General features: G+C 48.9%; 1 protein-coding gene across 3 annotated transcripts in view; it reads right to left on the bottom strand.

Moving 5' to 3' along the window:
* Positions 1-12,829, bottom strand: part of SLC35A2 (solute carrier family 35 member A2) — a 74,392-nt gene extending 61,563 nt beyond the window's left edge. The window contains exons 1-4 of one of the 3 annotated variants that reach the window (XR_012711818.1): positions 12,569-12,829; positions 7,063-7,248; positions 5,783-5,934; positions 710-2,084 (exon numbers count right to left, since the gene is read on the bottom strand). Coding sequence is in view for 1 of the 3 variants with exons in the window: in XM_075259154.1 (XP_075115255.1) it covers positions 1,398-2,084; positions 5,783-5,934; positions 7,063-7,248; positions 12,569-12,671 (1,128 nt within the window). In the remaining 2 variants the exon portion in view is untranslated. Of the gene's footprint in view, positions 1-168; positions 2,085-5,782; positions 5,935-7,062; positions 7,249-12,568 lie in introns of those variants that run through there. The other 2 variants (XR_012711817.1, XM_075259154.1) reach the window with 2 other exon arrangements.
* Between the last annotated feature and the right edge of the window lie 2,743 nt (positions 12,830-15,572).

Genomic DNA, 15,572 nt, shown 5'->3' with positions numbered 1-15,572 from the left:
CATAGGGGGGTGCTCTTCACATTATGTGCAGGATTAGTGCAAGAGGCAAACTATGGAAAATCAAACACATTCCCAAACATGGCACCAGTCAGAGCCCCAACCCACCATTATAACAATCCCCAAAGCGCCCCCCCCCTCCTTCCCCCAAAATATCAAAAAAGTCTAGGAAATACTCCAACATTCAAATAAAAGGTGTAATGTGCACCCCTCATAAGACAGGGGTCAGACCTCTCCCCCACTGGTCACATACCATAGGTATGTTCCTCCTGGGCGGGGCCTTACCTGTGTGGGTGGTCTGTAAGTCCAGCCCCCGCCTTATGATTTCTGCGCTTTAGGTTTAATGATCATCCTTCAGCTTAAAAAAATATATATATTTACAATGAGCGAGGAGAAAGAGTCTGGCCCGCTCCAAGCACACAACAGAGGGCGCCGCTGGCCGGGCCACGGCTACAATCACTCAGTAGATGCATAAATAATAGTCACACAAAGAGGCTCCCGCCACCATCCATCCCCCTATACACCCACAGGAATCTGTGGGTCCCATCTCTGCACCCGCTTCAGTACAAAAAGTGACATCCCCCTACGTAATGAGACACCAGACCATCTCCATAATAGCTATTTGGCGTTTTGGGAGGTGGGGGTTATTTACCTTAAAGGGGTGATCTACAGGACATTATTATCTGATTGATTGGGAGTCTGACACCCAGACTGATCAGCTGATCCAGAAGCGGCTCAGCTGTAGTTCCTTGGTGATGCCACAGAGCTAGATCGGCTGATCAAATCATCAGTATCCAAAACACAAGGGTTCTTGGACAACCCCTTTAAGCTTTGCGGCCCCCAGCTGTGCACATATACTGCTTAGTGGACAAAATACAGATATTTTTGAGGTAACAGGGAAGAGATTAGCAGAACATGAGGCACCTGTAGTCATGTGGACAGGGTATAGATCATTTTACACAGGTCTAGATACATTCACAGACACTCCGCACGTACGTACGTAAACACACACACACACCAACCTCCGCAGCTTGTGTACAATACATAGAGGTATACGGCAGCGTTCACACTGGATAGAATACACAGATCCTAGTAAAGGGCTGACTGACAAGGTTGGGAGGAGACGAGTGTAGTTTGTGAGCACATTACCAGGGGTTACTGCAGGAGCAGAGGGGATTATGTGCTCTTGTCCGGTGTACGGGGTTAGTTCTCCAGCAGCATGTTAATTATACCAGCAGGGGGCGGAACTGGTTACCATTAAGGAGGAAAAAAACAGAAGTAAAACACTGTGACCTCCCCTCAGAGAGAGTGACAACAGCCCGGAGACCGCTCTCCATCAGGGTGCTGCCGCTTACATATAACGTCAAGAAATCGAGGGTGACAAGTGATAAACCATTCCGTCATTTGGCGAGCACTGACTTTGGCAAGAAGGGTTCCTTGTGTGACGGAGTCTGGCTGACGATAGCCAGGGTGGGGTCAGGTGTCCGGGGGAGGCTGTACAAGTATACAGCAGCTATGACCAGTCCAGCACCCACAGCGAACGGAAGGTCCACATGGAATCCAAAAAGGTGAACAGAGGCAGCCATGGACACCACAATAGACAACGACGTGGCAAAGCCCTTCAGGATGTTGTCTGCGTATTTGACCACCACGGCCACCAGAAGGCCACCAAAGGCCTGGTTGAAGATGACACACCACACCAGAGGAGTGTAGCCATAGAAGAAGCCACGCTCGGCCATCGCGGTTCCATCTTGTTGCCACATGGCCAGGAGTCCCAATGCTGTACCGAAGATGCCAAGCTGAACGTTACGCAGCCACACAGAGGCAGAGCTGCCCTTCAGGATACGCTCAAAGTACACACCAGCAAAGCCAGAGGACAGGCAGGACACAGCCACCGCGATCAGGCCCACAGTGTAGCTCTGACCGTTCGCTACCACCTTCTCCTTCCCACCAGATTGCTCAGCCTGTACAATGGCCACTCCGGCAAAGAGGATGACAAGGGAGCCCCACTGCAGCCGAGACAGGCTCTTCCTCAGGAGCAGAACGGAGAAGAGCGCTGTGGTCAGGATCTTCAGCTGATACGTCACCTGGAACACGACAGGAGGAGCACAATGTGTTATTATGATAAACATCTGGATTATTCTCTAAGACGTCATCACCTGCTGAATCATCCGTATATTAGTTACCACATATTAAAGGGGTTGTCCGCAAACTTACTAAGCCTTACAATAGGCCATCAATAGTAGATTAGTGGGGCCCAGGCTCCTGGAACCAATCACTGATCAGCCATTTGCCAGGACTCGAGTATATTGGAAATATACAGCTCTGTACACTGTGTAGTGGCTGGGTCATCCCATCACCAATATACTAAGGATAGGTAATGGAATAGCAGAGTTATGGACAAGCCTTTTAAGGTGGTTTGTTGTAATACAGTTTAATCACATTCTACGACTTTCTAATACTTTGATTCTATTCTTCAACATTTTCTAGATGTCTGCTCGCTGTCAGCAACTCTGTACACAGCTAGTCCTACGGCCACAACTAGTCACTGTACACAGCTAGTCCTGCGGCCACAACTGGTCACTGTACACAGCTAGTCCTGCTGCCACAACTGGTCACTGTACACAGCTAGTCCTGCGGCCACAACTGGTCACTGTACACAGCTAGTCCTGCTGCCACAACTAGTCACTGTATACTAGTCCTACGGCCACAACTAGTCACTGTACACAGCTAGTCCTACTGCCACAACTGGTCACTGTACACAGCTAGTCCTACGGTCACAACTGGTCACTGTACACAGCTAGTCCTACGGCCACAACTGGTCACTGTACACAGCTAGTCCTACGGCCACAGCTAGTCACTGTACACAGCTAGTCCTACGGCCACAACTGGTCACTGTACACAGCTAGTCCTACGGCCACAACTGGTCACTGTACACAGCTAGTCCTACGGCCACAGCTAGTCACTGTACACAGCTAGTCCTACGGCCACAACTAGTCACTGTACACAGCTAGTCCTGCGGCCACAACTAGTCACTGTACACAGCTAGTCCTGCGGCCACAACTAGTCACTGTATACAGATAGTCCAATGGCCACAACTAGTCTTTGTATACCAGTCCTACTGCCACAACTAGTCTCTGTACACAGCTAGTCCTACTGCCACAACTAGTCCCTGTATACTAGTCCTACGGCCACAGCTAGTCCCTGTATACTAGTTCTACGGCCACAACTGGTCACTGTACACAGCTAGTCCTACGGCCACAACTAGTCTCTGAACACAGCTAGTCCTACTGCCACAACTAGTCCCTGTATACTAGTCCTACGGCCACAACTAGTTACTGTACATAGCTAGTCCCTGTATACTAGTCCTACGGCCACAACTAGTTACTTTACACAGCTAGTCCTACAGCCACAGCTAGTCCCTGTATACTAGTCCTACGGCCACAGCTAGTCCCTGTATACTAGTCCTACGGCCACAGCTAGTCCCTGTATACTAGTCCTACGGCCACAGCTAGTCCCTGTATACTAGTCCTACGGCCACAGCTAGTCCCTGTATACTAGTCCTACGGCCACAGCTAGACCCTGTATACTAGTCCTACAGCCACAACTAGTTACTTTACACAGCTAGTCCTACAGCCACAGCTAGTCCCTGTATAGTAGTCCTACGGCCACAGCTAGTCCCTGTGTACTGGTCCTACGGCCACAGCTAGTCCCTGTGTACTGGTCCTACGGCCACAGCTAGTCCCTGTGTACTGGTCCTACGGCCACAGCTAGTCCCTGTGTACTGGTCCTACGGCCACAGCTAGTCCCTGTGTACTGGTCCTACGGCCACAGCTAGTCCCTGTGTACTGGTCCTACGGCCACAGCTAGTCCCTGTGTACTGGTCCTACGGCCACAGCTAGTCCCTGTGTACTGGTCCTACGGCCACAGCTAGTCCCTGTGTACTGGTCCTACGGCCACAGCTAGTCCCTGTGTACTGGTCCTACGGCCACAGCTAGTCCCTGTGTACTGGTCCTACGGCCACAGCTAGTCCCTGTGTACTGGTCCTACGGCCACAGCTAGTCCCTGTGTACTGGTCCTACGGCCACAGCTAGTCCCTGTGTACTGGTCCTACGGCCACAGCTAGTCCCTGTGTACTGGTCCTACGGCCACAGCTAGTCCCTGTGTACTGGTCCTACGGCCACAGCTAGTCCCTGTGTACTGGTCCTACGGCCACAGCTAGTCCCTGTGTACTGGTCCTACGGCCACAGCTAGTCCCTGTGTACTGGTCCTACGGCCACAGCTAGTCCCTGTGTACTGGTCCTACGGCCACAGCTAGTCCCTGTGTACTGGTCCTACGGCCACAGCTAGTCCCTGTGTACTGGTCCTACGGCCACAGCTAGTCCCTGTGTACTGGTCCTACGGCCACAGCTAGTCCCTGTGTACTGGTCCTACTGCCACAGCTAGTCTCTGTACACAGCTAGTCCTACGGCCACAGCTAGTCCCTGTACACAGCTATTCCTACTGCCACAACTAGTCCCTGTATACTAGTCCTATGGCCACAACTAGTCACTGTACACAGCTAGTCCTACTGCCACAACTAGTCCCTGTATACTAGTCCTACGGCCACAGCTAGTCCCTGTATACTAGTCCTATGGCCACAACTAGTTACTGTACACAGCTAGTCCTACGGCCACAGCTAGTCCCTATATACTAGTCCTACGGCCACAACTAGTTACTGTATACAGATAGTCCTACTGCCACAGCTAGTCCCTGTATACTAGTCCTACAGCCACAACTAGTTACTGTACACAGATAGTCCTACGGCCACAGCTAGTCCTACTCTCAGTTTAGAACTTGGGTCCAGTCTAGACAATGCCTGTTCCTGAGAGCCGCAGTGTGTCAGTCTGGAATCGGGGCTATTTAGCTCACAGAGCATTGTGTACACTTCTCAGCAGAGAGCCAGACTGCCTGGCGACTACCTCCAAAAAAGTCTTCTCAGTCACCGGCAGCAAATACAAGGTCCTGGAATGTTTCATTTATACAGCAACATTTATTAAACTAGCCCTTCTTTAAAACCTTTCTTTAAAAGGGTTGTCCACAACGTCACTAGTCCATTACCTATCCCGTACTATTCACTGAAAACAAACAAATCTTATAGGGAACCTGTTGTGTTCAAACACATTCCCACATTGTGGAAACATTTTTTTTGCTTGCAGATTTTGCTGCAGTTTTTTTTTTTTTTCTTTTTTGAGTCAAAGCCAAGAATGGCTACAAAAGGAATGGGACATATATAGGAAATTCTGATACTTCTCCCTTCTGTTCAATCCACTCCTGGTTTTGGCTCAAAAAAACAGCAGCAAAATCTGCAACAACATGGGACCTCAGCCTTAAAGGGACTTCCCAGGACTATGATATGGCCAGTCCTTAGGATTGGTCATGAAATTGATGGGGACCCAATGTATGTCACACCGCTATTCCCTGCCGATCAGCTGTTTGGAAAAGCCACAGCATTCCAATGAGCACAGTGTCACACACTGTATAGTGGCTGTGAATGGTACTGCAGCTCAGCCCAATTAATTGGAAAGGGACTGATGAAAATGATGTCACCGGTCTGAGAAGAGGAAACTGTGCCCACCTCAATGCCAGATGATACTAGTAACCTTTACCAAGGATAACTCCTCAATATGAGAGTCCTAGAAATACCTGGACAAGAGGGTAACAGAAGGCAAAAGACCCTCCAAAATGGCTGCTCAGGAATATCCACAAGGGGCTCTGCCTCCAGTCAGTGACGTGCTGGCCTTACCTGGAAGGTGGCTGCGGGGAGGTTAGAGATGGCCACGTACTGCAGGTTGTTCTGTAAGGTGTAGATGAGGGAGGGCACTGCCAGCTTCAGGGTGTCCATGTACTGAATAAAGAGGGCATCGTACAGGTAGACTGCCAGCTCCTTCACATTACCTGCAGAGACACAGCAAGCGTTACATGTACAAGGAGGTTAGTGTGCCTCCACTTACAGGTCACCAAGATGTCTGACGCTAAAGGGTTACTCCAATATACTGGGGCTCTGACATCTGAGAATTTTTTTTTTTAATGTAGATTGTGAGCCCCACATAGAGATCACAATGTACATTTTGTAGAATGGGAGGAAATCCACACAAACATGGGGAGAACATACAAACTCCTTGCAGATGATGCTCCTGGCGGGATTCGAACTGCAGGAGTTCAATGCTGCAAGGCTACAGTGCTATCCACTGAACCACAGTGACCCTGACCCAGTGAGGATTTGTGCTTTCTATATCCGCAGTTAACCCTTTAGTATAGAGCCCGCCCTGTGTCTACAGGATTGGTCAAGGCTTCTAGGTTTCCTTTTACTGACAGCAAATTTCTGAATTGTGGACAAGGCTCTCTACAAGACGAGCAGAGATCGCGCTGTGCTGCGGGGGAGTCAGGGTGGCCATAGATTCCCACCACCATTGCTATATACATTGAGCAGACAAAGATCCTGAGCACCCAATAAAGCAGAGCTGTGTCTGTGCGTATGTGTTCAGATCCAGTGACCCCATACTGATCAGGAGGAGCAGACACAGCGCCACCTTAGTACACAGCTAGGACTGCAGCCTTCGTTCTTCTGTTGGTCAGTGACTAAAGATACATCCGTGTTGTCCTATTTGTGTCCCCCAAGCAATACTTCCCGACCCTGCGCTTTAGGTTGGATTCACACATGTGGGTTATTGGTGCAGAACTGAGAGAAGACAGATCAGGCTTTCCTTAATTTTCATTTAAATGCTTTCTCTAAAAAACTGCAGCATGTGTGAATGTGCCCTTGTAGAGACCAGTCACAGATTGCTTTCCATTGTATACATTACTAGAAAGATGAAAGCTGGATTGTAATTGGCTGCTGGAAGAGTTGTCAGAGGGACACACATGGAGAATTTCTTTTCACAAGATCACTACATCTTTAACCTCCAGTGACTCCAATAAGAGATATCTGAAGCCACAAAACTGTGCTTAAACTGCACAGTGTGAACCCTCCCCTCCTGCCAAGCCCAGACCATAATGCCCGTACACAACCCCCCCTCCCCGTACCTCTCTTCTGGGCCAGCAAGAGCAGCACGCAGGTGACACCCTTGAGGATCTCTGCCATGACCACAGCGGTGGTGGTGAAGAAGCGATCCCCGGGTAAGGTGCGGGCATATCGAATGCTGAGGATAACCGAGGCATTCTGGACAACCAGCACAGCCAAACTGAGATACTTGAGACGACGATTAACCCCTGCAGGAGAGAAGGAGCAGATGTTATATACACACTCTATTTATAGGGATCAGCTGATGGTGGACGCACCTTTTATACTGGTCCCTCCACCCCACCCGCATGAAGTCACCCCCCTATATTGTCTAGCATAACTATCCCATGAGTAGAGACCACACCATGAAGGTGACAGGAGGAGTGACACACCTAGAGCCGAGGACTAGAGGAATCAGGCAGACTTGTTTCTATGGACATTACTCTCGGACAACCCATATACAAGGCTGCAAGTGACATATCCCACAGTCACCTGTTTGTCCCGTATGACTACCATTATAAAGTGCTACTCCAATGTTATAGAATCCATCTCCCGGGACCCCACAGATCAGCCCTGCTGCACCCTTACCATTCCTCCCACTTGGCCATGCTTGGAACAACAGCTAACTTATAAAGCTGTGCTGGAGTGGGCCCGGGGGCCGATGGGAAGGGCTCTACAGTGCTAAATCTGTGCTGCGACCCCGCAGTCTGATGTAAGAGGCCAGAGCCCCCCTAAACCCTGATCACAAAATGTCAGCACAGATAGAATCACCCATTAAACATATATAGGGGTAAGTATACTGGACTAGGACTATTGTATACAGCCCCTGCACTGATAAAATCACCCATCATACAATTAATGGGGGGGGGGGGGGTTGTGTATACAGCCAATCACTAATCTAATCACCTATTATACATAGATTGGGGAAGTAGAGGGGGCCGATGACATCACCAGTTATCAGCCTGACTGTAGCCAGACCATGAAGCCTCCCCCATAGACAATTGTTCTCAGGTGAGGGGCCAGACTGTCCTGGAGATTGTGCCCCTCCCCCCATTCATATACTGTGTAAATTAAGGTGCAGAATATTCATGTGGTAATGCTAATCCAGACTGGAATCCCTGTGCACACCCTGAAACAGGTATTCCTGCAGTCTGGATTAGCACTTCCACCTCACTAAAATACACAAAGGTGTTTACAGTCTGGAGACAGACACCCCCCCCCCTTCGCCAACCAAGAGAAAGCCAAAGACAGAACACAAGCGGCATTCATACAGCCGAGGAGAGACCGACTGCTCATACCCTGCACCCACTCATACCCTGCCACGTGTATATACCCCTGCACCCGCTGCCACGTGTATATACCCCTGCACACGCTGCCACGTGTATATACCCCTGCACCCGCTGCCACGTGTATATAACCCTGCACCCGCTGCCACGTGTATATACCCCTGCATCCGCTGCCACGTGTATATACCCCTGCACCCCCTGCCACATGTATATACCCCTGCACCCACTGCCACGTGTATATACCCCTGCACCCACGGCCACATGTATATACCCCTGCACACGCTGCCACGTGTATATACCCCTGCACCCGCTGCCACGTGTATATAACCCTGCACCCGCTGCCACGTGTATATACCCCTGCATCCGCTGCCACGTGTATATACCCCTGCACCCGCTGCCACGTGTATATACCCCTGCACCCGCTGCCACGTGTATATACCCCTGCACCCGCTGCCACGTGTATATACCCCTGCACCCGCTGCCACGTGTATATACTCTGCACTTGCTGCCACGTGTATATAACCCTGCACCCGCTGCCACGTGTATATACCCCTGCACCCGCTGCCACGTGTATATAACCCTGCACCCGCTGCCACGTGTATATACCCCTGCATCCGCTGCCACGTGTATATACCCCTGCACCCGCTGCCACGTGTATATACCCCTGCACCCGCTGCCACGTGTATATACCCCTGCACCCGCTGCCACGTGTATATACCCCTGCACCCGCTGCCACGTGTATATACCCCTGCACCCGCTGCCACGTGTATATACTCTGCACTTGCTGCCACGTGTATATAACCCTGCACCCGCTGCCACGTGTATATAACCCTGCACCCGCTGCCACGTGTATATACCCCTGCACCCGCTGCCACGTGTATATACCCCTGCACCCACTGCCACGTGTATATACCCCTGCACCCACTCATACCCTGCCACGTGTATATACCCTGCACCCGCTGCCACGTGTATATACCCCTGCACCCGCTGCCACGTGTATATACCTCTGCACCCGCTGCCACGTGTATATAACCCTGCACCCACTGCCACGTGTATATACCCCTGCACCCACTGCCACATGTATACACCCCTGAACCCACTGCCACATGTATATACTCCTGCACCCACTGTCACATGTATATACCCCTGCACCCACTGTCACATGTATATACCCCTGCACCTACTGCCACATGTATATACCCCTGCACCTACTGCCACATGTATATACCCCTGCACCCACTCATACCCTGCCAAATGTATATACCCTTGCACCCACTGCCACGTGTCTATACCCTTGCACCCACTGCCACATGTATAAACCCCTACACCCACTGCCACATGTATATACCCCTGCACCCACTGCCACATGTATATACCCCTGCACTATGCAACTTTTATACCCCTGCACATGGCCACATGTATATACCCCTGCACCCACGGCCACATGTATATACCCCTGCACCCACGGCCACATGTATATACCCCTGCACCCACGGCCACATGTATATACCCCTGCACCCACGGCCACATGTATATACCCCTGCACCCACGGCCACATGTATATACCCCTGCACCCATGGCCACATGTATATACCCCTGCACCCACGGCCACATGTATATACCCCTGCACCCACGGCCACATGTATATACCCCTGCACCCACTGCCACATGTATAACACTACACCATGAAACATGTATACACTGCAATGTGCTACATGTACACACATCGATCCTACCTACTATTGTATATTTCCTATAGTTGTGTAAGAAGAAGTCGCAGATTTTTTGGCCAAGTGACCAGGATCACCGTGTAATCCTAGACCACAGAAAGGATTGTACAGTCATACATAACAAAGACTGGCTATATCTCTAACTATATCTCTCTTATGAAACTCTTGGCACAGACCGTAGCCACAAATGAGGAAGACAAAAGTGTCCAACATATCATTGTCACATGCGCCATTCCCGGGATCCTAAGAGAACATTAATAAATCTCTAGCATCGTGTCCGTTTGCAGTTAATACAATCTATTGCTCCCTGTTGTCAGCCATGGTAACCCTTGGCAGATTGTAACAGCCCCTGTCCCCATGGTCAGTACCAGGACTGATATCAGGGCTGTACTATTACATGTGGTTTCCCTGCTCACATACATTACCTCAGCAGGCTGCCCTATACACAAACACACTTGGCACGTACGGCGAGACATCTGTTATTCCCTCAGTCTATTATTCGTTAGTCAACGCCAGTATGGCGAAACGCGTGTCAGGAGCGTTCTCATATGGGAAGGTGATTTTATGTGTAACTGTGTAAGTGGCATGTATTCTGATGACATATGTGAAGAGATCCCCTGGACACAAATACTTCATCCTCTATTACACTTCTGAGCAGGTTTTGGTCTGGTGATACATATATTGTGTCTTGTTATTTTTTATCACGCCTATTTATTACACCTTTTTCATGTGTCACTCATTGTCGTAGTACTGGTCCCCCCTTTCTATATGTTTTTATTTACCTGATTTAATTGTATATTTTTGTTTTAATAAAAATTTGGTATTTTTTTTAGAATTAGTTGGGAGTTTCTGCCTTTGTTTTCACTATGGAGGGTCAGCCAACCCCACCAAATTCAGCAGGCGCTACCATTGTACATGTGATCTGTACGCCAAACAAATACGATGAATCCAGCAAAAGACCAAAAAATGAGTAAAATAAAATGTAACTTTTAATCTACATGAAGAATAAAAAAAAAAAAAAAATCTAACAAAAGTTACAAGGAAACCCAAATCCACAGAGCTGACGCGTTTCAAGGTACAAACACATTAGTTGTAGCAGTTTTTTGTCTTGCTGGATTCGTTGTATTTGTTTGGGGTCTTATTCTGAGATGCCCTTTGTGTCTGGGGAACGTTTCTGTGCATTCAGACATTTGACGCCATTATTTATTCGCCATTTTTGGTGAGCTGTCTACTTCTTTTTCTTGGATTTAGATGTAATCCGTACAGCCATCCTAACACTTCTCCCCGCTACTCATTTCTAGAAATACGAAACCTCCCTGATCCAATGAACATTCCCATTTAAGAGGACCCCATCGGATGTGCCCTAAGGGTCCATTCACACAGAGTTTTTTGGCAAGGAAAAAATCCGCTTCAGGAATTAGGGAATGTTTTTTATCTCCAGCACAGTATATGGACCTTGAAAAAACCGCTAGTGGTTTTTCCACACGGTTTTTGCCAACTCCACGTGGATTTTCCGCCTCTCATTAACTGCATTGGGTTTTACAGGCAGAATCCGCCTGAAGGAAGCTTTTTTTTCCACTAGTGGTAAAAAAAAACAAACTAGCAGAACCCATAGAACTCTATGGGAGGTGTTTTTTTCCACTTGGATTCTGACATGGATTCAGCACCAAAATCCTCGCCAAAAAACTCAGTGTGAATGGACCCTAAGAGATCCTGAGCTCATCTCCCAGTGCCAGCGCATGACTTATATCCAGCACTGCCCCACATCAGGGGTTCAGGCTCATCACTGTAGGAATAAGGAGTGACCCCTGAGCCCAAAGACTCCTGTGGGGGTTCTTCTGCACCCCAGCTGTTGTGACACTACAACTCCCAGCATGCAGACAAAATGTGTTCTCAAAACTGCCATAAAATGGGACAGAGCATGCTGGGAGTTGTAGTTTCACAGAAGCAATAGCGCTGAAGTTTCTACTCAGGTCCTATACTACAATACATAGGAATGTATCAGCCTGGATAGCTGCACTGCCACAAACCCCCAGAATGTGCTGGACAGACCATGGACAGCCCCTTTAAGGCAGCATAGGTTATTACATTATATATATATATATATATACACAGTCTGAAGGTCTCAAACACATGTAGAAGTACAAGTGCCAAGACCTGAGAGTGCTGGAGTGCTGAAGGTTCCTGACCCTTGTGCTATATACTGAGGTCATATACTACAATACATAGGAATGCATCAGCAGGAAACCAGGGACAACACAGATTATTATCACATTATATATGTATACAGCAAAGCTGCCCCAAACACATGGAGAACTACAAGTCCCAGCAGCTCCTCCATGTACAGAGGCGGACAGTGACTGCAGGGACTGTAGTCCCCCGAGGACCAGCTCCGTGTAATACCCCCCATCCCAGGGAGCAGGCGCCTCGCCCGCTGTGGCACTGCCATTCTCAGCCTGAGCAGGGCTGTCAGTCCATGCTGCTACTTGTAGTTCAGCCCTCGTCATACTCACTGTCCCCCGCGCTCCTCCCCGGCGGACTCCCGGGCTCCCTCATCTCCGCCTGCAGCTGCTTCATGTCCCGCTCCTCGTCCCCAGCTCCGGCTGCTGCTGCCATATCTCCCGGCTCCGCCGCACTTCCGTGTCCGGCACTCCACGGCAACACAGCCAGCTCACTTCCGAGCCAACGTCAGCAGCAGACTGACTTAGGAGAGCCCTGCTCACTAGGAACCTTCTCCACACGTCGCTGTTTCCGGGTTACGTCATCACTGTAGCCGCCCCCTGCCCAACGACGTGACCGACAGGCGGGGCGTCAATATATGTCGCCTATTTAGATATAGACGCCATTTTTTTGGTTCCTAGTCTTACATATAGTCATCATTTTCTAAAATCTCCCCAACTACAATAAACTAAATGTCACATCTGAAGTTTTTCTCACAAGATCACTTAATTTCTAGACCATTTCTTATACATTAAACAAGGTTGTACACCATGACAGCGCCCACCGGGGTCATCAGCTCACATCCTCAGAATTCTGAACAGTCTTACCTACTATTATGCGGTGACACATCGCCATGGAGTGCAACAAGGTGACAACACCGGAGCGTGTGAAGGGTTACACAACTAGGATGGGGCAAAACTTTAATTATGGGACGTGGGCAAACACTGATGGAACTGGAGAAGTTTCAAATAATGTCCTAAATTTGAAAGCCCAGCAAATTCAGCCATATCCTGACCCAAAAAGGGGAGATTTTTACAGAAACCCTGCTCAAAAGGGGTGGGTTTTGCCCAATTCCACCCAAAACTGCAGTTTTGGCATGGTTTGGGGGCAGGACTTGAATATCTGTATTTCCCTGACTGCAGTATTTACAAACTTGGCGATTACTAATACGATGAGACAACAAGTGTGGTGGTATCAGATCAGTTGTATAAGGGCATACACACAGTATGCTCGTGTAAGTGGCCACAAGAAAATGGCCACAGACACACACAGTCAGCTCTGCCCAAAGCCCGATGGCAGAGCCAACTGCGAACGCCTGGGATTTAAAAGACCAGTGCCGGAAGAAGACGTCGCAGAGGACACGGCGGAGAGGCGTGCCAGAAGAAGATGAGGTGGCGCCGGAGAGTTTTCAAGCAGCACAGGGGACATCTCCAATGCTGCGAGAAAACTCATTTACATACCAAAGAAAACCGGGAATATCTACCAAATGGCGGCACGGAGAAGCCTTCTAAAGATAAGAGAAGAATGGCCTTCCCTTTTTTTAGACTATTTAAAGAATTTTGTCATTTAAGAAAAGTTACAAAAAATTGCAAAAAATGAAATGGTGTGAAAAAAAAGAGGTAATACATCCACAAAGGGAACAAAGTAAAACACAATAGTAAAAAAAAAAAAAAAACACCATAAAATCAGCAAGTAAACGTGTCACGAAAACCAATAGAACTAACAACAAGACAAGGTAAGACAAGACAGGATAACAAAAGGCAACATACAGAGGAGGACATCTGGGGGGAGGGGATGACGGAGGACAAAAGCAGATCCAGATCAAAGAGGGGTTCCACATTGTATGGAACTTCCCTTCCTCATTATGGAGCAGAGCTGTCAGATACTCCAGGGACCGTGCATCTCTAATCCTGGAATACAGCTCCTCAAGGGCCGGAGGGTTGACGCCAGTGTTTGGCAATCAAGCACCTAGCAGAAGTGAGGAGTAGTAAGAAGAGTTGGAGGGTGGGCTTACGCAGCTTGATGTAGGGGAGGTTAAGAAGATAGGTTTTAGGGGACAAGGGGAAACCAACAACCGTTCTAAAAGGCCCTGGACCAGGTAAGTCGGAGGGAAGGGCAGGTCCAGAAAAGATGGAAGGTGTGTGCAGGACGGGTATCACAGCGCCAGAAGAAATCCGGGACAGACCTGTCAAAGGAATGGAGGAGAGCTGGCATGTGGTACCAATGTATCAGTATCTTATAAAAATTTTCTTTGTGTACAGTACAACACATCCAGAAGTCTTGGGTGCTCTGTTCCAAATAAGGGACCAGTCAGCACTTGAGATGGGCGCCCCAGATTGTTCTCCCACCGTGACATGTAGGGGTGCTTAGGTAAGATATCCAGGGTGGGATCAGAGAGGAGATGATGTGTGTCAGAAATAAACCCATGTGTCCCACTGCCAGTCTTACAGAGCCTCTAAAAAAGTGTGGGGATAGGCACAATGGGGCCCCGGAAAATAGAGGAGCCCAGATGGGAAACCTGGATGTACGTGAACTCACTGGACCTGCGAATGCTGAACCTGGATTGGAGTTTGGAAAACGGTAAGAGAGACCGAGTTATATGATCAATTATGTCAGCCAGCCTAAAGAGGCCCGCTATCAGCCATGGGCCAGCCAGATGCAAAAAGCGGACATAGAGGAGTGTGCTGAGGAAATGGGGAAGCAAGACAAGCAGGTACACCAAACATCCCTAGTAAGTGCCATAGAGCCCAGGAGGAGAAAGTGGTCTGACCCGAGCAGGGAGTTAGAGAAATATGGCTAGCCCCACAACACCCTATCTCCATCCATTTAGCATAGGTCTGGAGAGTAGACCAGGCTGGAATCCTGCGTAACTGGACTGCCCAGTAATACAAAACTAGGTTAGGGAGGGAAAAACCAGAATAACCTTTCTTAAGGTTATTCCTACGTGTTAGTATTAAAATGTCGAATTCTAATTATAGAATCCCTTTAAGTAAGGCGATACTGCAGGAATCCACACCCAAAGAGAGTGAGGAGACAAAAACTTTAGAGAAGGTGGTGCAACACCAATCTGACCTGATACAGGCCTCATCCACCCCTAGACAAAACGCAGGAGGAGTGGCTCCTAACTTAGTGTAGCCCTGGAGCCCATCTGATCAGTTGGCAATATTAAAACTGTTGCCTGACCCAGAAGAAAAGCCCATGGCTTTTTGAAAAATGTTGGAACAGATTAATGAAACATATAATGGTACATGGTTAGACCTTGTACACATTGTTGCTTGCAATGCGGGAGATATCTTT

The sequence above is a fragment of the Leptodactylus fuscus genome, chromosome 11 (genome assembly GCF_031893055.1).
Source record: "Leptodactylus fuscus isolate aLepFus1 chromosome 11, aLepFus1.hap2, whole genome shotgun sequence".
In the NCBI taxonomy this organism is placed as follows: domain Eukaryota; kingdom Metazoa; phylum Chordata; class Amphibia; order Anura; family Leptodactylidae; genus Leptodactylus; species Leptodactylus fuscus.
The sequence above is the reverse complement of the archived record's forward strand: the minus strand, read 5'-3'. Positions and strand labels throughout refer to the sequence as shown.